The sequence below is a fragment of the Phyllopteryx taeniolatus genome, chromosome 17 (genome assembly GCF_024500385.1).
Source record: "Phyllopteryx taeniolatus isolate TA_2022b chromosome 17, UOR_Ptae_1.2, whole genome shotgun sequence".
Lineage (NCBI taxonomy): Eukaryota > Metazoa > Chordata > Actinopteri > Syngnathiformes > Syngnathidae > Phyllopteryx > Phyllopteryx taeniolatus.
The window spans coordinates 20831839-20856112 of NC_084518.1; the positions used below are offsets into that span (position 1 = coordinate 20831839).

At 42.9% G+C, this 24274-nt stretch overlaps 1 protein-coding gene across 14 annotated transcripts in view; it reads right to left on the reverse strand.

Moving 5' to 3' along the window:
• Positions 1–24274, reverse strand: part of LOC133467751 (RNA-binding protein Musashi homolog 2) — a 215191-nt gene that overhangs the window by 85772 nt on the left and 105145 nt on the right. For all 14 annotated transcript variants that reach the window (XM_061752975.1, XM_061752973.1, XM_061752971.1 and 11 more), the window contains exon 7: positions 12831–12879. In XM_061752975.1, the coding sequence (XP_061608959.1) occupies positions 12831–12879 (49 nt within the window). The remainder of the gene's footprint in view (positions 1–12830; positions 12880–24274) is intronic.

A 24274-nucleotide genomic window follows, 5' to 3' on the forward strand; every position in this document is an offset into this window, starting at 1 on the left:
GTGGGACTAAAAAAGGTTATCTTATATTACAAATATTTATTAATAATATACTTTTAACTTGCCCCCGTGCTGTAGTTTTTTTAAATTGGACTTCTTTTTTTAAACTTCCACTTCTGCTTTTGAATGTTTGCAATGTTTGTAAAATGCTTCCAGTGCAGCGTAAACAGACCCGGAGAGAACAGAGACGGGACACGAAAAGGAGAAGCTGGCAGAGGTCTCCAAAGTTGAAGTCCTCCTATCTACAAACGCATCACACGCTGTCTTTTAAGTCCTGCCTCTTTCAACACCAGCCAGTCAAGACCACAGACGCTCATACAGTATTTCAACTGCCGTGCGGATAAACGCGCACCTTCCATCCCTTCCCACTTGTGTTGCCAATTCCATGCAGACCCCAGCCAAAGAAAGGCCACCGCACACGAGGCTTATTAATCACCCTTAATCACCCCATATGCATTCCTGAAATAACCCCATGAACTATTGATGAGCTGCCATATCAAGGTCCCTTATAGCTGGGAGGCTTTCGCATCAGCCAAAAACAGAACGTGATGGCGACAGACGCCACCCCTGACCCCGATCATTTTTGCAAATTCAGATTTATTGCGGGTCGTTATGAACCGCACCCGTGTGGACACACGGGCTGCGTGCTTGCCTGTTTTGCGTGCGTCGTGGATGTGACACTGGGAGAGCGGCGGGATGAATACGTCAGGAACGATTTCACGGAGCACAGGGCATCAAGGCAGCCCCCACCGCATTTTTTTTTTGTCATTTATCAACGCAGATTTTTAGTTACCGTTCAATTGTGAATTTCGAATCACACCTCTCATATCAGCGTGAAAATATGCAGGATCTGAATCATTTTCAGATTCATCTTCATTGGCCAAAAATGTTTAAACCACACGAGGAATTTGTTTCCTGTAGTTGGAGCCACTCGAGTACTATGGCAAACATCAAAATATACATTTAGGACAAACACAAAGAGGTGACCAGTAGTGCGGTAATACTGATATCATTTCAACTGTGCAAATGATGCAGAGCCCTCAAACAACAGCGGTTTTGCAAATAACGCACAGTGACGAGCCTACAATAATAATCTCACTACAAAGTGACGAGGCTACAACAAGTACAGACAGTAATAAAGTACACCACGACGTTACAAGTCAACTCTTTAAGAAAATGGCAAGCGGGAAGAAGACGTTGGAATGTCCGCTGATTTATGTTCAGAAACGTCACGTGCATCTGATCCCGACTTAGCATTTAAATTCAGCACAGAACAGTTTTACATTTATACTACTGTAGATGTTTCATAAGGTCCTATGATTCTACAGTCAACAAATGTTTAAGCCTTGGTGGAGGTCTTGGATACAGTGTTTTAGACGAAAAGACACACTTCCATTAAAAATCAGCAACAACAAACCCCCTCCCCCCCCCCAGCACACCTCCACAGAGGTGCACATTGAAACACACAAAGGCAGACTTGGAAGCTGTCAAGTGCAAACAAACTGATGACAAGACGCCGACAGATGGAGTCACTGAGGAGAGACGAGCGACGCATTCAACTCAATTAGCAACGTGCTGCCGCGTGACGCTGATGGGATCTGGAATCTTAGCATGACTGGCGAGCTGTCAATCCAGCGACACAGCCGCCAAACAAGCAGCACGCCAGATGCAATAAATGAAATCTAATAAACCGATAAATAAATTAATTGATGAATTAATGACATAAACCCAATGAGCTCTGCATCACAGAGCAGGGCATAATGTGACCTGGGAACCTAGGCGCACATCAAACACACACACACACACACACACACCAGAAGAAACCCGGCAGCATGCATGCTGAGGCGAAGGTGGCGGAGAATACTGACAGAAATAAAGAGACGGGGAAAGAACAATGGCTGCTTGCCTATTTCCTGCCCATTCTATCTCTTCCTCTCACCTGTGCACGCATTTGAGAATTCTGTTCATACATTATCCTGCCATGGTACCTAATGAACCAAGCGTCTCCACCCTGACACTTACGCTTGGCTAGGCAACCCTTATTACCGAGGGGCGGTGCGGCGCACACACACGGGCCATCTCAGAATCTGTTTCATGGGGTGCATGAAACATCTCTTGCCGCTCGTGATCACCAAATCAAAATGCCGCTTCTTCTTTGTTGTCACCACGCAATTGTCGTGTGACGTTTCAGTGTGTTTGTGTGGCAGTCACAGGAAGTTCCCAACAAATACATGAGAACCGCACAAAGACCCCCTGTGAGCATGGTGATAGACACCACATGTCCCTCCTGAGTAGTTGGTTATGCTAATTTTTTTGTTTTTTTTTTATTGTTCCAGACTAGCTCAATTGTGTGTGTGTGTGTGTGTGTGTGTGTTGTTTTATTTCTTCCCTCATCTTTTTCGAGCATTGTGAGTTTTCCTCTTGTAAAAGCACAAAATCAAGTCTATCTCGTGTAGCAACATGCCGGGATGTATCCCGCAGTGTTATTATGATTGTTTGGTCTTTAAAAAAAAAAAAAAAAACAATCTTTTGTAGCAAGAGGCTTGCTACAAGTGCCTAAGTGGTAAACCAGCAAGGGTGTGGGATGCCAATCAGCTGCAAATTGGAGCAACAATGGCAGAGTTGGCCCAATAAATGACATGACAGAGCGCAGGTGAGAATGGAAGCAGCTTTCGAATGCGGAGGCTGCTTGATTAAATTGCACGGGATGTCATTCTGTAAGAACACCCAGTTTGAAGCCCAATGTAGAAAAAAAAAAATAGCACAAAAAAAGATGTAAGAAAGCAGAAATCGCTGTCCCTCATCCCTTTAATCTAAGATTAGATGCTTGGACGAGTGGTGATGTAATCTCTCTCTGAGAGGTGATTGCTGTGGCTCAGCCGCTGATTGTGATTTTCAGCCGCGTGGCTTCGGACCGCCGTTGCACTGAAGAAGAGGCGGAAAACAACTCCCCTTGAAGCTCCGTGTTTAGAACACACACAAATTCGTGGCTCATTCAGGTGAACACGATATCGTACGTTGATGGCAATCAGCATCATCATTAGGGACAATTGCACATTCTAAATACTGTAAACTTTCTATTTATTTACCAACCCACAGGGGTCAAAATGCTCCAAAACAGCCAAGTAATTCTTTTTTCTTGATCTTTTTCTTCACCTCCACTGTGTGTCAAATCAGCTTAACATTAAATACATTCTCTGGCATATTACAACCCCAATTCCAATGAAGTTGGGACGTTGTGTTAAACATACATAAAAACAGAATACAATGGTTTTCAAATCATGTTCAACCTATATTTAATTGAATACACTACAAAGACAAGATATTTCACGTTCAAACTGATAAAGTTGACTGTTTTTAGCAAATAATCATTAACTTAGAATTTTATGGCTGCAACACGTTCCCAAAAAAGACCGAGACAGTTGAGGAAAGGAACTCACAAGTTTCAAAATGTTCATTCATTCTGAGAGAAGGACATACTGTGCATTAATGGAGTGCCTTTTGTTGGTGTGTTCAGCATGTTTTTTTTGTTTTTAAAAACATGTTACAAAGGCAACATACTGTACTTCATTTAGCCAATTCCCTCATGTGCTGCACTCAGCTGTAAGACGCCTGGCTAAGCACCAATCAGGCTGTAAATACAGAGTACGCCGCCAAGAGAAGCTAGCACTTCTGTCACATGAACAATGTTCCCTAAATAATAACATGCGTACATGTCTTGACTGTGACACAGTGTAAAAGAGAGATATACAGTATTAGCCAGATTAAGAAGCGCTTTTCCACATAAAATATTTCAACCAAGCCAGTGTGACTAGTCCATCTTATGTTTTTTTTTTTTTTTTTTTGCATGTGTGCATATTTGTGGGGCAGTTGATGTAAACTTGTACAGTCCAGGTCAATCTCACAGGAGGTTTAACCTTGGTAAATCCACTATTAGGTTTTCCGAGAATGATGATGTGAGCACTAGATCCTCCCCATTGGTTTCACTTTCCAAGAGCATCCGGCGGGCCACAGATAGAGAAGCTACGGGGGTATTACAAGGTCAAAGGCTGGCTAACTCTCAATATGATGACAATTTCAAGATGGCATTTTCATTACCTGAAGAGACCAGTTCCTTTTGAGCAGCTGGAAATGTTTACTTTTGCTCATTTTGCTTCAAATAAACCCTTCTCTGCCTCGGCTTGAGAATGCATACCGCAAATATGTGGTATGCATTCTAGGTGTGTAAAATAAAAGCGTTCCCATTCATATACTGCACATCCAAAGAAAATTCGAATCAATATTGCTTTCCAACATCTACACAAGCATAAAATCAGGTACACAAATGTGCCTTCCTGGGCTTTTTTTTCCCTCTTTTTCTTCCCTTTCCATTTTGTCCTTCAAACGTCTTCTAGCGTGCAGCGGTGTGGCGAAGCAGTGGGAGCAGCTGATGTTTTTAATGGCACATGGTTTGTCTCCTGGTGGTGAGATAAACATGGGGAAGAGATTAAAACCCCAGGCTTTCTTCCACAATCTCTTGCCTCCATCCTCCTTCCCGTGCGGTGGTCATAGCTAAATCTAATTCGAAACCGGACGCAACCGCACTATGAGGCGGCGCCGAGCCCTGACTGGTGGTGACATCATGCACGGGTAGATTCTTAAATTACACAAGGTGCAAGAAGGATCTGATGCATTTAAGACTGAATTCACACAAGCATCATTTAGTCTGTTTATATCAAAATCGAGTTAGTTTCGTATCTTGGTTGATTTGGTCAAGTGGTTCAAATTCTTACGTGGACCAACTCAACAACTGTTTGGAACCTTACCAAGCTCACCCCATCTAGGCGGCATGGTTACGAATGCGATGAGAAACGGACCCGACCTTGATTTGATCCAACTGGCTAATAAACACATCAGGTCGTACGCAACGAGACCTGTTGTTTACCGAACACGTCTTCGGTTAAGCATGCTTGCGGTCGGCATGTCGTCATCCACGCTCCGTACTCGCTGTCGTGTTTTGCTGAGATCTCAGATAGAAGCGCTCCTTCACCTTGTGATGAAAATAATGACTGGACTGTTTGCTGGCATATTGCACCCCGTTACATTGTTTAGATTACTGCAGCATTTCCTCATTTAATGGTCAATTTACTCAACCGCGGAGAGGCTGAGATGTCTATTAGGCATATAACAGCTATCTTTTTTTTTTTTACAGGAGGCAGACTCGGCGGAACTAATGTGAAGGCACATACATAAAAATCTGAAACATACTGTACAACACTTGGCGACTGGAATTTACTGGAAAAAAAAAGCATCCTCATGGAAGTCAGATCATTGTAAGTATTGCTCAGGTAGCAATCCAAGTAGCAGTCATTCAATATAGAGAGACAGATTTTTTTTTTCCACAAAGGCTAATTTTGCTTTATGTTGTATTCAATAGTGCTTTTTTTCTTCGCTAGCTCGCAAATCAAAATCTTGCTGAAGGTTTAAACATGCGACAAGGGACAAACGAACGGTAGATTTTGCAAAACCATCGAGTCATTCCGACGAGAGAAAATGATCAGTACTGTGACAGCATCCCAGCTCTGCTGGCTTGTGAATGTGGACACCGCACGAGCTGGCCGGCCAGAAGCTGATGAGCTGGAGCTGTGGCTAAACACATCATTTCCTTTGTCACTGTGATTAAGCTAGGTCCGGAGGCCCCCAGGTGGAAGGAGATTCAAGGCGTACGATTAGCTCTGCCATTTAAATGACATTCACACTCCATGCTAATATTGGGTGTGTGAAGGTGAGTCATTTCAGTACGAGGGAAAGTGCAGAGTGAGCGACACGCCATTCGGTGAAGGCCCGACGCACACCGAGTGACGTGGCCAAATGCGACTGAACTGCGCAATCACAAAAAATTTGTTGTCGGCCACTCCCTGCCGCACATTAGGGAATTGGCCCTCATACATATCTGGAAACGATGTCCAGGAAGAAGTGATTTGTTGTGGCCACTGTCGCTGTAATAGTACAAAAAGGTAACGTGCGAGAAACTGGAGATAGCGTGGATATTTCCGAGATGTCGGCCCCATTCATTGACTGCACATGCGCATTTCCATGACAGAGACTCTCCAAAGGTTAACTTTTTTTTTTTTTAATCCACGGGTATATCTGGAAAATTAAATGGATGTCACGTCGTACACGGAATTTTTACATTTTTTTGTAAAAGCCGCCTTGATGCATTTGTACACGCTTTTTCATTCACAGGTACATATGATATTATAAATATAGTTAAGTATTATTGTATAACAATATTTATACTGTATAGACTGTATTGTTGTCGTTGCACCATTCACCAGCGATTCGCCGCAAAACCAGTCGGCGACAGTCGGCCACTTGTGAAAACGAGTTACCGAACTCCGCACGCTACGCGACAGTTCCGTCGCTTTCGGCCGCGTCCCTCGGTGTGCGGCGAGTCCAAGTCGTGCGCGGCGGCTGATTGTTTGCTCGGAATCAGAGAAGCCATACAGCACTCAGAGCAAAGAGCGGTGCCCATCGGCAAACACGCCAATTCCTGTGCGGCCGGCAGGGATTGGTTTTGTTTTGAAAGGGATTGCCAGTGGAGGATATTCCCAATCAAAGTGGACCTCGTGGACGTGCTTTGGTGAAAAGATACTGTGTTTGAGTTCCCTCCAAATAGTTTTTGTGCTCTTGTAATGATAGCAGCGCTGGCCATTTGCTGGCACAGCTACTCGGATGAGAATTGGTTAACTTGACTTTCTCTCTCGGAGGGCAATTCGTCTCTTAAGTCGTGCCATCTTTAAAACTCAAATGAGCCGTCTCAGTCTCTTGCCTGAACAAAAAGACGACATTATCAAGCTTCCCTCCCGCCATTGTGAGATCCATTTGGTAAACAGCCTGTGTCCTGCAGCAGTAATCAGGGGGTATTTTTCGAGGGATTTGCAGGCTGGCCGGGAGGCATCCGCTGGAGTGATCTCTAATTGCTAGAAGCGGAGGCCTAGGTCGCCTGGCGTTCTTTTGAAGCCATCGGCAGCAGTTTCCAGCCAGAGGAGTTAGCAGGGGGAGGCTCCCCATTGAGGCACTTGCCTTTTTCTTTATATCCTCCTCCTCTTCTCCTCACCATGACATCATTATACCTCTCCTTGTTCCTAGTCTCCCTTCTTTCCATTTTCTTCTCTCTACTTCCCGTTTCTTTTCGAACAGCACGTGCTCCCTGTGCCCACTCCACCCGTTCCCCTCCGCTCCTACGCAGTCAATGAGCCAGCAATCACTTTGCAGCCAGACATCCTCTGCTCATTCGGCCATGTTCAAGCCCTAACACCGGTGGCTGATGAGGCATTGTGGTGACGTCAAACGCAGAGGTTTTTCTGGGAACGACAGTTAACCTGCGGAGGCACAGCTCTGCTTCCTGGGTTGCTGGACTCAAACTGTGGCAGCCTTTGTATAATGAATGGAAGATGCCAAAGAGATGAAAGATAATGAAGCCAATTAGATTTTTCTTCTCACCCAGTGGGGCGAAAGGCAAAAATCTATGTCACGTAGTCATTTTATAATGATACATAAGGCAGCAAACAGTAAGTATTAATATTGTGGAATATTCACTGGTTTGTACCCAACGAAAGTGGAGTAGAGATGACATTGGTATGAAATGGTCATGTCATGATTATACCTACCAAAATCATTATACTTATCAATACAGATTTATCATGTTGCTAAACAACGAAAAACAAAAACAAAGACAAAAAAAAAACATCACAGGTACAGTCACGGAAATTCATTTAAAATGACTGTGACGACGCACCTGCCCTGATGTTCACTTACAGGTGGGGACCACAGATGACTCCAAAGATTTGCCAGGTTGCCCTCCTTCACAATGACCCCCCCCCCCCCCCCCCTCCTACATTCTTTGCATGCAAGGTTTTATGTGTTTTTTTTATGTTAATAGATAAATATTGATTGTGAACTACAATAATGACAGGTTTGGACTTGTTTGAAGGTGATGTATAGGAAGACAAAGGTTTAACTAATCATAGTATTCATCCTCAAATATTCAAAATGTCTCTCTCTCTCTCTCTCTCTCTGTAATGCCACACATATGTACAGTATATTCCGTTTTGTATATTATTTTGGATTATGTCATTGCAGGCCCAGGTCCGAAATGCACAGCCCGCTACTGGCTGTTGCGGTGCGCACCAGATGGGAGGAGCCAAAAGTCAACAACTCCTCTCAAACGCGCCATGTAAGGGAATATGATCAACAAAAAATGTTAATGGTAAAACTGGCTAAAATTTTATTAGTAAGCCATAGACTGTTTCATCCTGATGCAGGCACAGTCGCACTCTCCTATAAAATACACACCATCAAACGGTTTTGGATTGTTTGGAAGGCAGCTCGCTCAGTGGGACATTGACTTTCCCCTGCCAACTCCCCACTGAGAGCTGCACTTGCAAGCTTTTCTGCCAATTCAGGTAAAGAGATTACAGACACACACCACGGCGTCTTCTGTTCCTCTGACAGGTGGAAAAAAACAGCCCTTACGACCAGTGTGGGGGGAAAAAAAAAACAAAACAAGGCCATATACAAATTAAGGTATTCCTCACACAATGCCGTGAGTCCTTTTTTTCTCCAGGAACATGGTTTCGAATATGCACAACGCAGATACAAACGTTTATCCTGGTCCCAAAACCTGTTGCGCATTACTGGCACTTGCATCATTCAAAGCAAAAGTATGAATTTGGCTTACAATCAGTCACACAATTAAAGCTACACTAATGGATGCCGTCTGCGTGCTAACTTCTACTGAGCAATAGTTAAGGAACTTACACATGGATTTCATCATTTTGGTAACAGTGTCATTAAAATAGGGGAGAGAGAAGGTGTGGGAATAAACGGAGGTGCCACCTTTAACATTTTAGCTTGTACCTCTGGAAATATGTAAATGAAGTCAAGATATTAGAAAAAGGTTAGGATTGATGTACATGTAAACAAACACTTACCGAATAACTAATAAGAAATTAATGCATTTCAATAAGACAAATACAATCACTTAAATAAATAAATACAAGTAAATGAATATTAAATGTCAACACACTTACAGGGCTAACAAAAAGTCATTAGTAGCACTGGTGCGATCAATTTGTTTTTGTGGGCGGGTAGAGCATGACCATGTATGATGTAGTTTTACGTAATTGTCATACTGTAGCTTTGTATGAAATAAAGATTGAAAGTGACTCGCCTTATAGCTGCAAAATATTTGAATGTGAATATGAAGTTTGTCGGCAACAAGCAGCGGCTGATACAACAGCTCATTTCCATCCATCCATCCATCCATTTTCTGAGCCGCTTCTCCTCACAAGGGTCGCGGGCGTGCTGGAGCCTATCCCAGCTGTCATCGGGCAGGAGGCGGGGTACACCCTGAACCGGTTGCCAGCCAATCGCAGGGCACATAGAAACAAACAACCATTCGCACTCACATTCACACCTACGGGCAATTTAGAGTCTCCAATTAATGCATGTTTTTGGGATGTGGGAGGAAACCGGAGTGCCCGGAGAAAACCCACGCAGGCACGGGGAGAACATGCAAACTCCACACAGGCGGGACCGGGGATTGAACCCGGGTCCTCAGAACTGTCATTTCTTTTATATAATTTAACAAAAACATTTTGAAATAAAAACAAAGCATAAAATCAGGCATGCTTGTGTTTACATTCAGTTTTTACTTTTCATAAATGCTGTACTTAATGTAACAGTGGCATAACTTTAACTTAATATCAGCATTCATGAGGGTTGGGTAAAGAGGATTACGTTGAATGCGCCTCTACTAATCAACACACAGTATTCTGGTTAATATTGCACGCATGGAATAAGAATTGAACATAATAATTCATCAGTCTCCCTCAATCTCAGGGGGGGGGTCATTTTGGCAAATATCACCCTCTGCTGGTGACTCCCCTCACGAGCGTCGTGTACATCACCTGACCAAACCTAGCAAGCAGGTTGGCAGACTCCTTGTGTATGCTGCGGGTTGACGACCTGATAGTTTGAACCTGAACTTGCTAAAATGTTGTTATAACTATCAGGTCATCAACCCACAGCATATATTTACACCATTGAAAAGCATACAAAAATAAGCGAACAAAATAACCCTGTAAAGAATGCATTTTCAAATGTACACATCCCCACTGTGTTATGTCTTGCTACTAAATGAGTTTCGGGAGAAAAGAGAAGGTGGACTGGAGGCGGAGCGGCGAGGGTAGCGCGGTAAAACACGGAACAATAGGCGCCCTCTGGCATCAACCCCTGGACGATCCAAGCTGCTCACCAAAGGCATTGAATTCGTCCACAATGAACGTCTGCTGAGGCCAGAGCGGCTTTGGAGTGTTCAATTTCCAACACAATCGGCAGTATTCTACTCCTTTAAATGCCAAGGAGATGGTGGTCTACACGTCCCTTTGTTGGGGGCTTTGCTTATGGCGATTGTCCTCTAAGCAGGAGACACGACGGGAAAAAGACGAGAGGTGGTGAAGTCGGGCAGGGTGTGGGGCAAAAGAGAGGAATAAGACTGCAGGAGATAGTGAGTGAAAGAGAGCGAAAAAAAAAAAAGAAAATGGGAAATGTAGAGAATGTCTCTGGCATTGGTTAGGGAGCATCTGAAGGACAATGCTGCTACTAGCGGAGTGTGACGTTTGCGCTCTATCCAATTCAGCACGGCCCCACAGAAATCACACAATCGGGTGTCAAGTACGCATCTTCTACCCAACTCGACTCCATCACATTGAACCCAATGTTATACAGTAACTAGCAATTACTATTTTTTTTCCCCAATAACCTTTTCAGCGTTTTATTGGCCGTTTTCAGTTTTAAAGTGTTATGATCATGACAACCTGTGAGAAAACGTGCTTCACTGTGTTTACAATTCTATGTATGAAAAAAAAAGTTGCATTGGGGAACTGTAGGAAGTTATAAATCGGCATAATGGATTTAGACGGCTAGAAATGTGCTTTTGCTGATCCTATTTTTTAATACCACAGCAAAAGCTGGAATTATTTTTTCATGACTCAATCTGTAGGATAAAAATCTACACAGGTGGGAAATTGATTTGGACTGCAAGCAGCTGGCTGTGCAGTCAGTGGACCAAGGCACTGGTTTCACTTATAATACTGTATATTTAATGCCCTTTGCTTTGTGGTCGTGGAGCAGTTGAGTCATTAATATTACACAACCACATCAGTGGCACTGATGAATTATTAACATTTTCTTATGGGTCTGTAATATTCAATGCGTTTCATCTCGGAGACGACCTGTTGTCTCAAGATAAAAGCGGTAAATGTCTACTGTTTCAAATTCCCACTGGAGCAAAATATCAAAATGCTATTAAGAAAACCAGTGAGCGAAGAAACTAACTGCACCTGCCTCCTGCCTCATTGTCACACTCAATATAAATACGGCTGTTGTCATCACAAAAAAAAAAAAAAAAAAAAAAAAGATTTATTCTTCGTCATTGTCTTCATTTGAAGGGCATTTCGCTACCCAAAGGCACACGTCTAACAAAGTCCCAGAGCGGAGTGTCCATTCTCTCTCAGTGAGGGCTGGCCGTGCAGCAGACAGGGGAGGAAGCCAGAGGGAGAAAACGCCTTCGTCTCAAAGACCCCAGACTGGGTCCTGTCATGACACATCAAAATCCCCTTAAAGCCATAGATCACTTCCACTATAGTTCACATGTTCCACACTTGGAAAGTGTTTACAAGGCTCAAAGAGTTTGTCTGCAAAGCATACTCGCACAGATACAGAGGAGACAAGAGCGCGGTAGAGAGTGCAATGCACAATGCAGCCCTGATTCCACAGCGCAAGAGGTAATGCTGGGTAATTTTCAAACGTTCAATTGTCTCCATTGATGTCCTTTGCTTACCGTATCACATTACTATTATGTCTAGATGTTGCGATGATGTTATGTTATTTACATAGTTCGTGTATCTATCTCAATCTTGTTGAGGGCATGGCAAGTTTCATACCGTCAACCGGTTAAGTTCCTAAGCTACTACCGCTGTCCCAATCGATCAATGGAACACGTAGTTAATGAACAAATGTGTAGTGCGCTCAAAGTTGGAGAGGACGAGTCCCCGTAGACTAACACTTTGCTCGATATGGCCCAGTTCAGTGCGAAGGTGTGACGAACTAACAAGAAAACTGAGTGATGTGACAGAAAAGGCTGCATTCTTCTCTCGTGGAAATACCTGTCAGCGCCTGTTGACTACTCACCGATACAATGATCAAGAAGGACAGAAAGAGAGAGACACACACACACACACACACACAGAGCGAGGCATGCTGTTACTTTTAAGTTCCCCTACCAGCCAATAGAAGCAGCCCAGATAAAACGACAGCCCTCCGTGTGGTAACCAGTGGTTAAATCCGGCCTTTGAGTGTGCTGTTAGGCATAAACGCACCGTGCTGGTTTATGGCGCAAGGAGGAAACCTGTCTTTGGAAAGTCCTCTGCTCGAGAGAGAAACGTTCCCTCATCTAAAGATAAGACGGCGATGAGCCTGCGATAAAGTCAGTGCTTCTCCTGGGCGTTATCTGACACCGTTATCTGACTGCACAGCACATCCACCATCTGACAATCTTACAGCCTTTGAAGCACATCTCCGAAACACGCAAACACCATGGCGTGCACGCATACACACAGGGCATTGCTGAAACATTCGAAACACCGTACCATCTTATTGATCAGTCTGACACGCTCTCATTGTTCAACAGATGGGACACCTAATATCACGTGAAATGGAACTGTTCTGTGTTATCGCACAAGGAAAGGACATAAAATGACTATGTTTGAACTTTACTGTGTACTCACCTCTATGTCTGTTCGTAGTCTTATCAAACATAAGCATGGCATCATCAACCTGAAAGAGAGGAGAGATTATGCCTTTTTTAATAAGTGTCTTGTGGCACTTTCACAAATAACCATTGCTGCATTGTCATCTGGATACCGTTTCGCTTTCTGATTCTGCGACACAGATATGTGAGTGAAAAGTGGCAGAAAATGACAATAATGACAAGCACTAAGGGAAAATGGAGAACTGTTTGGACAATTTGTTTGATGAACACCAATGTCCATTCTTGGGGAAGGAGACGGATAAATGCATTACGCTAAGCGAAAGTGAGACAAATGGCCATCCGTCCTCATCTCACAGGCGCGGCAGCAGGAGCATCCACCGTAATATCATCCCTCATCATGTCCAATAAAGCCACACACAGATAGTCAGGCTGCATTTTTCCTTCACGCGTCTCCTATCCACAGACAACCTGTGATTTTTATATCTTTGAAGAACTGCTTTAGAAACAGAGTGAGGCATGCTCATTCACTCCGTAATTTTGTCTTCGGGGGGAATATAAAAAGGACAGAGAGCCAGGGAACAGCGGCAGACGGGGGTAGGGGGGGGGGGGGGGGGTGGGCGGTGGGTGGGGAGGCAGAAGCGGGAACACTGCACCGCTGGCTTCCTGGTTATGGTTTCTAGGTAAGTGTAACGATGTACCTCCAAGGCTTTATGCCGTGCAGGGGAAATGCGTGCGCACAGGCCTGTGTCTGTGTTTTTCATGGGAGGGTGGAAAAGCTTTGGGAGAAGATGGAACGAGACAAGAATGGGGGTCTCAGTCAAGCAGAACTGTCTGATTGGATAAAAAGTAGTCCCTGGCAGCCAGGCAGACTCGTACTGGCACACTGCTCTTGCCACACTCTCACTGCACATTTGGCACAGATGTTGACGTTGCTGGGCAAGATGCTGGCATTGCGCGTGGAACCTGGTTATTTTCTGCACAGCTCACCAACCACATGCAGCTCTTTGGGACTTTTTAGTTTTGTGTGCACCGCTGTAAAAGAAATGCCAATGGAACTCTCATTTGGAGTAGGTGGCTGACATACAAATTATTCCCAACATCTGCAATCACATTTCTGTATTGACTCTTGTATTTGGTCACAACAGACGGGTTTAGAAAAGCACTAATTGGCGATGATTGGGAAAGAGGCGGGGCTTACAGTCATATTCAACCAGAATTGTCTGGCTTCAATGAGGTTTTGTACCATCCTCCAGACAACTCCACATGCTAACCTGTTGCTGTGCCTTAGCTCTGAATCCTGCATTATTTTACTCCACAGTCTCCAATTTGCTGCAGCAGTTTGTTTTCCTGCTGCTCTTGAATAAAATGTTTTTACCTGCTGGTGCCGGAAGCTAGTGAGACCTAAATAGGGCCTAAGGTGGACCCCTGTTCCCCCCTGTTGTTTATTGTCACGTCGCCTGTCTCATTGCGACTGCTGCGTTCAACGTGGAACGTGTTTCGCAGTTTCCCGCAGTACTACTTTCAAGAGGAAAACAGTCTGACCCACCAATCTGAGAAACACTGACCCAGTATTGTGCAGTGGGCAAGCTGTTAAACAGCAATCTGCAAATAGAGTAAACATTTAGAAAAGAATCATTTTTGAGATTTGTATGTTTGTCATTAGTACCCATCACAACTGGAAAAAGAGGCAGAGAGCCACAGTGGGCCAAAAAAGTAACAATTGTTCTCAGATTGTATTTATTTATTTATTTTTAGTTTAGATGCAGCGTTTGTACGTTTTGATATGAATGCATAGGCACAGTTGCATTGCATTTGGCTTTGTCTTTCTAATAAACCTTTGTCAACAGGGAAAAAGGTAGCCACATTTACAGGACTGTAAAAGTTTTACATCCAAATAAAGTGCATGCCAGAGGGAAGAATAACTTCACCATGTCGTAACTTGGCTAGAATAACAAGGGTTAACATAACAGACACAAATACAAAGCTGGGGCAAACCTTTGTGTTTGAAACATGCTCCCTAATTATTATAGTATGATGGGACAACATAAAATGTTAGTACTGAACAATAATACCAGCAGCAACAATTTTCTCAGCAGACATTTATAATATCTTCTGCCTCATGTTATCTCCCAGAAAATCACATTACAGTGAGAGAAACTGTGATAACTGCAGTTTGTAGTTCAGGGGATTCGAACTTCATTGCCTTTGTACAAAAGGACAATGAAGAAAAAAGAGAGGCTTTTGCTTTAAAGGAACACATTTTTAGAAGTACTAAGCCAGTGAGCACGCCGTCATCAAATTAAATGTGAGAAAATATGCGGTGTATAGTTTTCATTCATGACTGTAGATAAAGTTTGACATTACAGTATATCATAAATTGTGAAACAGACAGACGGGAGAGCCTGTTAATCAACTGTGTTATTTTAAAAGTCAATGTTGGCAGAAAGTGAACAGAGAAAAACAGGATTTGACTTCATGTAGTGTAAATGTTACTGAATTGACCACATCATGCATCATAGTGGCAAAATCTGACTGGCTGCTTGAATTATGTAAATAGCTCACACTATAAACAACCAGTAGGCATTGATGGAAGCCAGCGTGCTACTATTTCTGCTGCCACGGATACTATTGAAACCATTGAGCGCCCGAAGCACAGAGCTGAAGTGAGATCTGTTAAAGGAAGTGTATCATATAAATGTATGTTGCTGTGACATTTTTAGAGGAGAACCATCCTGTCATCCAAGCAACACTGATTCATAGTGAAGTACTGATGGGCATTTTAACAGCGAATGTGCACATCATGTGAGGGTCACACCAGCAGGTCGTGCAACGTCGCCTCTCTGTCACTCTCAGTCGGGCTCTCCCGTCCGCTCTCTCCAACACCAGCAGAGTCTATAGAACCATCTCCTGTGCTTGAGGGCTTTTCAATGTATTTATTCAAGCAGAACACAACTGTGTGCCTCCATCTGATAGAAGGTTAAGGACCTCTTCACTGCTCACAAAAAAGCCCGCCGCACAGAGGTGAGGTCAGGCTCACCTCAGGGAAGAAATCTCTCTCTGTCCTCCTCCTCCTCCTCCTTCTTCTGCTTTCACTCTTCCCTTTTCTCCTAGCTTGGTGAAAAGAAAGGTTCAAAGGATAATGGCTGTCTTATCACTATGTAAAAGGGGAAAGGGAACTCCAGCGAAGTGGCTGGCCTTTTGTGACAATGAAGAAAAGAGCAAAAGTCTATTTCGCGGTGGTATATGCACTGGAACCTTCCATGGCCACTTAAAATTTGGAGAGTGCTGCGAGGCAGTTGAGGGGGTAGGAGGCCAGGGGACTCTTGAACTAAACCTGCAGCAAATAACAACGCCAAACAAGGCCAACAGGTGTATAGAGGACATGAGACATCCACTGATTTGCCTGTCTTAAATCTTAATGCAAATGCCAACACATTTGTGACGAAACCCAACAAACCGATTTTCTTTGACTGTGGCCGAGCGGTGCTGACCTTATATAATACAGTAGTCGCGTCAAGTGGAGCAAAAGAGGACAGGAGCAGAAATAGCGGTGACAGCAGAAGCTGGGGCAGAGGCGTGACAAGCGTAGAATGCTGGACAAACGTATTCAAAAAGGGGTGTGATCGATTTGACGTAATTGCTCTCATGATTCTCTCGCAACAACTCCAAATTCAGTATCAAAACTTCATTCCAGAATCCAAACTCCACTTTTAGTTTTAGAGTCCAGAGGTGTTTTTCCATTTGTGGCCAACAGTTTGTGGCTACATTTGCTCAGAGAAACCCTTTGGCCAACTCATGTTCAACTGCCAAGACAATTACATTCAGATTAGATTTGAATTCTGATGAAACCCCAAACACAACATCATGCTGACATCGGAATGATGTGAACTCCGCCCATTTTCAGTTTTTGATTTCTCCATGAATTGTCCTTGCTGTCTAATAATGAATGTCTCTCCAAGCCCATTCCTCAGGAATCAGGTATTTTGCTTCCCTTTATGTGTTCCATTCCCATCTGTGTCTTATGTCTGTTTATGTGTCTGTGAACCAATTGTTTGCTTGTACCAACGTCCCATATTCGCTGTCCCAATAGTATAATTGTCTCCACTTGATCAAGTGGCTGGTTTGGTTAAGGTGGTCCTCGACTCAGCCTTCTGGAAATATCACACTGTGTGTGTATTCTACATTCTACAGTCAATATACAACGATTCTTCAGGTTCAATACGAATTGATGATGAAAGAGTGCGAATAAGTCTAGGAAAAGGGGTCAGGCAAGGCGACACACTGTCTCTGAAGCTATTTACAGCTTGCCTTGAAGAAATATTTAAAAAGCTCAATTGGGAAAAAGAAGGAATAAAATTAACGGCGCTTATTTGAGCCATCTTCGTTTTGCAGACGACATCATTTTATTCTCCTACGATGCTGAACAACTACAGCGTCGTATTCAGGAATTAAGAGTTAGAAAGCCGTCGCTCAGGTCTGAAAATGAACAAAAGCAAAACGAAGGTCATGTTCAATCGTTACTGTCCACAAAAAGATATCAAAATGGAGGATTATGTCCGAGACGCTGTCGACAACTACATCTATTTAGGCCAACTTGTAACAATGGATGGAAATACAAGCAGTGCATTGAACGCCGCATAAAGCTTGCCTGGCAGGCTTATGGAAGGCTTTGTGTTATATTCAAGAACAATCTTCCCATTTGCTTGAAAAGAAAAGTTTTCGATCGATGGGTTTTACCAGTCCTCACGTACGGTAGTGAAACTTGGACTACGAATGCCAAAGTTACTTACACAAAGACTACACCAAAGTGTAACCCAGAGGAACATGGAACGCCAAATGTTGAAAAGAAGCATTTGCCACAAGATGCAGTGGACGCGAGTTACCGCCGTCATTCAAAAAATATATAGTCTTGAATGAAAATGGGCTGGCCACGATGCCCGAAGAGTTGACAAAAATTGAACCGCAGAAACTATCAATTGGATACCACTGGACACAAAGCGACCACGGCGAAGACTTAAAAGTGGATGGATAGATGAAATCATTCAACACACCGGAATACACCGGCAACAAATTGCAAAATGTCGTAGTGGTTGGAAACGTGAAGAAGAGGCCTTCATCCTGCAGTGGCGAGATAACGGCTGATGATGATGATATATATGAGTAAACAGTATAAACAGATAAAACATTCTACACAAAAAAAATCCATAACAAAAGACTAATACATGAAAAAAGTCAAATGTCTACGAGTGATGAATTATGTATCAAAGGACAAAGGCATCAATAAGGGCTAATGTGCTGTGTGTGGATTGGAAAACAGCAGAAGTGCCAGGTGACAGGGGGAGATTTAAGAGCTCTGGAAATGAATTATGACAGCGATTTCGATGGGTGTCACCCGCACATTTACATTCAACTCATGGCAGCAAAGCTAGCAGAGGAGTTTTTCTGAAATTTGGGGAGACACTGATATGGATGATAACTGATGGCAAAATAAAGTCGGATCAGAACCACATACGCTGACCTGGGATTGTTTGTGTTGATGTTTTGATGAGATCACATGACACAGCTTTTTGCTGCTCGTTTTGGGCACAGCGAGACTGGCTCTGGCTCCAGTCGATGGCAATTAATGTAAGCTCATCATGGCGCAAAGAAATTGGAAGAAACATTTTTAAGCCTCCTTGTTGTCAAGCATCCATCTTCCTTGGGAGTCACTGAGCAGGAGGGTGATTCCCCAGATTCTCTTGGGATTTTGCTGCACCGTAGCCTTTCAAAGGGGGGGCTAAAAGTGTGTTGGAAAAAAAACTCCCTACAGAGCTCAATGAAGTATCACATCATTAGGATCATTACCATTATGACAAATAAGGGTCATGGTCAAGGAGAAAGCTCAGCTGGCACTGCCCCTTCATCAACACTCCCTTTGCAGAGCAGATCATCTCATATTCCATTTCAGTGACGACAATTAAGAGAGAAATGATAGCTGCCCAGTGACAATGGACAAATTTGTAACAACCCTTTCAATTGTTCTTTTGTAGAGGGAGTCTATATCATTGTCAGAGGACGTGGAATTGCGCACAGCACTGCATCCACGCTCGAGCGCTTTTACAAGTGCTGGTTTCACAAAGAGTAGAGGGCAAAAAATTTCCTTCCTTTCAGCTCTTGTAATTTACACATTTTGGAGGGAAGTTTTCTTAATCGTTAGCCTATGGGTGGCTTTTGGTCACGCAACAAGGAACCCAGGCTACAGAAAGAAAAAAAACAGGGTGTAGAGTTAAGGAATTAGAAGGTCCTGTGCTGATCAGTTCCTTCCATCAACTGCACAAGCCCGCAGGGTGTTGACATTGGAGATGAGCCGTCCTTTCTTGCAAAACTACAATCCTCAACAACTTTCTACAGGGTCGCTACTCAGAATAGTCTGACCAGTAGTCTTATCTGGTACGGAAATTCATATTTCCAGCTCCGAATCTATTTTCAAGGCCACCGACTTGAGCATTGTGGCTGACTCCTCCCACCCATCTCATTGCTGCTTGGCTCGTTCCGGCCGGATGAACCGTTTGCTAGTTTCAGAAGATCCCTGAGTCAGTTTTGATTTGATTTGATCAGGAAAAGCGCTAATGTTTATCTAACATGACTTTGAGGCAGATGTATGCGTGTTTGCAAATTTCAAAAATGCCACATTAAATATGAAAAGATACATCATCACTGCTTCGGAGTAAGAGTTATGTAGCGCTGCAAACTTTGAAAACAGGACTGCAAATCACGTTTCGGGGGTCACCATAGAATATACATCTTTTTTTTTTTTTTATTGTTAAATGACAATTGCAGGAACAAAAATGTTTTCCAGCAGTCATCTGATGACAATTTTTGTGTAATTATTAATTATATACACAGTGGGCTGAATGTCAACACTTATTCAAAGACGTTTCCGTCATGTTGACATTAACAAAACGGCTTGAGAAAAACACTTGAGGAGGACAATTTCTCAAATCTGTCACAATTACATATTTATGAGGTCCCCTGCTCTGCATGCAAAGAGGTCGCTATGGTGATGCAAAGTGATGTTCTTGCGGAGAGCTTCTGCAGATCCAAGCACAGAGGCTCTGTGCAGCTCACAATTAAAAAAGGCAGTCATGCTGAGGGCACATTTGGCAACACGCTGCTGTAAAAGAAATGTTATGAAAGAAGGATGCCTTCAGGAGGATTCTACATTTTTAAGGAGAGGCCATAACATTGTTTTGGTAAAATATTATTTCATTATAAGACACCCTTCAGAAAAATAAAATACAGTTGAAAAAAAGTAATCAGTCTCAACACAGTTTTTTTCAAGATAATATAATTTTATGGGTACTTTAACCCTGAAGTAATCCCAATTACACATTCAAAATCTCTTTCCTATCCTCCAGGGAATCGTGTTTCTATTTATATTTTCTTACTCTGGTGTATCATGTTTATTGTCATAGTTGTTGTTTTCACAATGGCTAATTGAATAGGAAAATGATTATCTCGTGGTACAAAGCATGCATGACGCATGGCGGAACCACCTGGCGGTCACAATGAATGACAGTTAGTCCAGGATACACTTTGTGATTCGGCTCATATGTAAAACACGCTCGTTTGAAACTACCACTGACCCCTTAATAGAAATCTGGACATGACTTTGAATGGGACCTCAGCATGGTGTGGTGCTTGCTCCCACGTTTGGCCTTCCACAGTCATATCCTCATACTTGAACTCCGTATATTTGAGGATGTAGGCCTTGGCCTGCGCCATCAAGCTTCTCGTCTTCCTTTGCCAAGCTGCAAGAAGTGCCCATTATGGAATCATTTTATTAATAGGGCGCCTTTCCTCTCTGCCACTCTCTTACAGAGTGCCTCCTCTTTCTGTCAGAACAGAGTATGCCTGCAAGCCACCTCCATGAAACTACAGTGCCGGGGCTTTCCCTCATTCTCCCATGTGAAAGCTCAGCCAGGGAAATATTTTGCTTTCAAGCTAAAATAGTATTTGGAGAGGTGAGCAATCCTTAAGCCCCAGAGCAAACAGTTTAACACAGAGGACCTATTTAAAATGATTTCTTCCTCCCTGCAAAGCCAATCTGATTTTTCTTACACGCGCACGCACACACACACACACACACACACACACACACACAGAGACACATACAATAGATTCGACAAAATGATGCACGTTTTTCACTCGTTAATGTAAAACTAGCTAAAGGCAGAAGTGAGTAAGGGGCAAAGGTCAGAAGATGCTATGATATGTTGAGGGATACTGCATAAAAACACAATCCAGTTGAAGCAATGGATACCCTGAACTGTGGAGGTTACTTTGAATAGTAAAATGAGATGAAAGAGAAAGGTTGCATAGGACGCAAAGGCTAACACTCCAAATAGCCAGCATGGTGTTGGGGGAATGCATTATTGATTCAATTGACTTTAAGTGAGAAAAGAACTACTTTCTGGCCATTTACACCTGCCCTTTTACTCAATTACTCGAGCTTTTTTGGCGTACACAAAATAGAAAATGCTTCGATGCGCAGTTTGGGGGATCGGATCCAGGCTCCGGCCTTCCTGTGTGGAGTTTGCGTGTTCTTCCTGTGGTTGGGTGGGCTTTCTCCGTGTACTCCGGCTTCCTTTCCGCATTCCAAACACATTCATGTTCGCTTCATTCAACAGACTCAAAATTGTGAATGGTGTTAGTCTTTGTTTGTCTATGGAACAGAGATGGATGGAGAAACTTGATTACTCGACAATGGAGGCAATGGAGGCAATGTCAAAGATTGCCTTTAGCTCCTGAACAACCAATTCACATCTATCCTTGCTTAATAACGAGCAGGGATGGGCATTATCACCACTTTATCGTTGAGAACAGAAATGTGATCTCGTGTGCCTTTTGCAGCTGGCTTGGAACCACCATCGAGAAGTAAGAGTTATTTATTGTGCTGTATTCATGAATCAATGGAATCTACTCACTCACTGCTTGGTTCTTGAGAATAAATCTCATTGGAGACAAGGTTTATATGACGATTTCAACAGGTGAACACCAGGGATCAAATGATCTGCTGGTCGAACAAAAACACAATTTCTTTTCCACACAATGGCCAGCGTTGCTAATTCATAGTGTTTCACATAGATTAGGCTCAAACTTGAAGGGCCTTTCAATAATCTGTCATTTCTCCTATGATTTGAATAGAAGGAGCACTGATGGAAAACTTTTTCGTCTTTTCATGCAAAACACTTTCATCTGTTATTTTGCGATAGCCTGACTCTCTTTGTCAGCACAAATATGGGAGGCCCTATTTGAATATGGTTACACATCCCTCTATTTATTAAAGCTTGGATTAACATGACAGGAAGTTTTGTCTGGGGGCTCTTTAAGATGGCTCAGAGAGGCAATCTGGTGACAGTAATAGGATCCAGCTAATATACTTGACTGATGCTCCTTTCCCAGTGTTATAAAGCAGAACAATGAGAGAAGGGTTCTGGGAGTGAATACATTGTGTTTGGTAATAGTGTGTGTATCCATGTGTGTATCTGGAGGACGATGGTGCGCTAATCAGTCAAAATACCATCACTTACCAAATATACGGGCTGAGGAAATAAAAATACTAAAAGGTCACAGAGCAATTCCATCAGGACATCTATTCTACAATTAACCGAAAAGACAAAAGATCTGACATTAGAGAGTGCAAGAGGAATATTTTAGCTCTGTCTCTGAGTTTGTAGAGATTTGTTAAAGGTTGGCTCTGAATATATGGAAATCTTTCCAATTGTATTTCTTTCTCTCTTTCTATTCTATGGTGTAGGATTCACAAAGAAAATTAATTATTGGGGACATTTAAAAGGATATTGTAGACTGCCCAACTTGGTTTTCATTGCTGCGATGTATTGCTACAAAACATGGCTGTCTCATCTTGCCCTCAGTTAGGATTTGAAAAGAATTTCCAATGCATCAAAGGGCTGTCCAATCTGTAAACAGGGTCTACATATCACACAGCCTTTATTCATTTCTGCTAATCATAATTTCCTCAAGGGGAAATCCAACGTACACTTTGCTGCATATATTGTGTCATGTGTTGCGTTCGACACAGAGAACACAAAATGCAGATATGCAAGGAGAGATGTCAAAGCCGTGCAGTGCCGCGCTGCACCTCCTGCTCAAGGGCACCTCAACGGTAGTCAAGAAGCCCACTCGCATCTCTCCACATCTAGCTGCCCCCATCAGTTCAATACTTCTCATATGAAATGCTAATGGGATTTGAAATGTTCTAATTGTACTATTGGGAAAGTTCCATGATCCAATTTCATTGTGTACTGATTAGGAATCGGCATATTAATGGACCTGTTTAGATTATCAGTCATCCAGGTCAAGATAATCCACAAAGGGTGAATGAAGGCAACGAGATGAACAGGAAAAGTTCTATTGCCTAAATTCAACCTTTGTGGAGAGATTGATTTTTATCTAGGATAAGATCTTTAAACATGATTTTTTTATTGCATCTAATAATGAATACTTAATAATCATGTTGTTTGTTTGGTGGATTTAAAAAAGAAAAAACAACATCTCGATGCAATTGGGGAAAAAAGGACAGCAGTACTTGATGCAAGCAGCAGAGGCACTGTTGATTGAGTCTCACTTAGTTTGTGGTCTCTTCAGGACATTTTGAGACATAGTCTCCCATCCCGTGAAAAACAACAACAACAACAACAACAACAACGGAGTAACTGAGCAGTCATTTTCCCTATTGTTGACCTTCGTTCCAGTCATCTTTTTTTGCATAGGTCACAACAATGCAGTATCAATGTTTGAGTCAACGGGACAACCGCAACATCATTTCATGTGTGGCGCTGAATATTATTTGCATCAATAAATTCTGTACCAACAAACAAAACAAACTTTTATAACACGTAGAGAATAGACTTATGAATGGGGTTACAGGATCAAACTCACATCTGTTTCAGAGATAGCAGGGAATCTGTGCATCTCCCCCAAACCTCTCAATACTAATTAACAATCTACTGATAGCAGCCAAATGCCAACAGTCATTAGCGCCCAACACCAAGCAAGTACACAGATGTAGCTGTGCGTGCACTCAAACGAAGATGATATGTGGCCACCCACACTGAACCGCCGCAAACCATCTGTAGATAAGATATTCGATTACAAAATGTCCACTTCCAACCCCACCCGGAAACACTGAGTGATGGTGCAATCTGATCTGTCGCATATGGCTTTCGAAAGGTGGGACTGTTTAACACATGGCTAGCACTTAAGCTTAAAGAAATGGATGACAACTTCAATTCTTGAATTGCATTGGACCTCTGACTTGTTCACTGATAGCGCTATTTGCATGCACTCGAGCAGCGTGCACAGTAAACGCATCTGACAGTTATCTCTGATTTTATTTAGAAGGGATTTCAGCAGCGTCTGTATCTGAAAAGATCCGCCGACCGCTCTTTCAGTTCC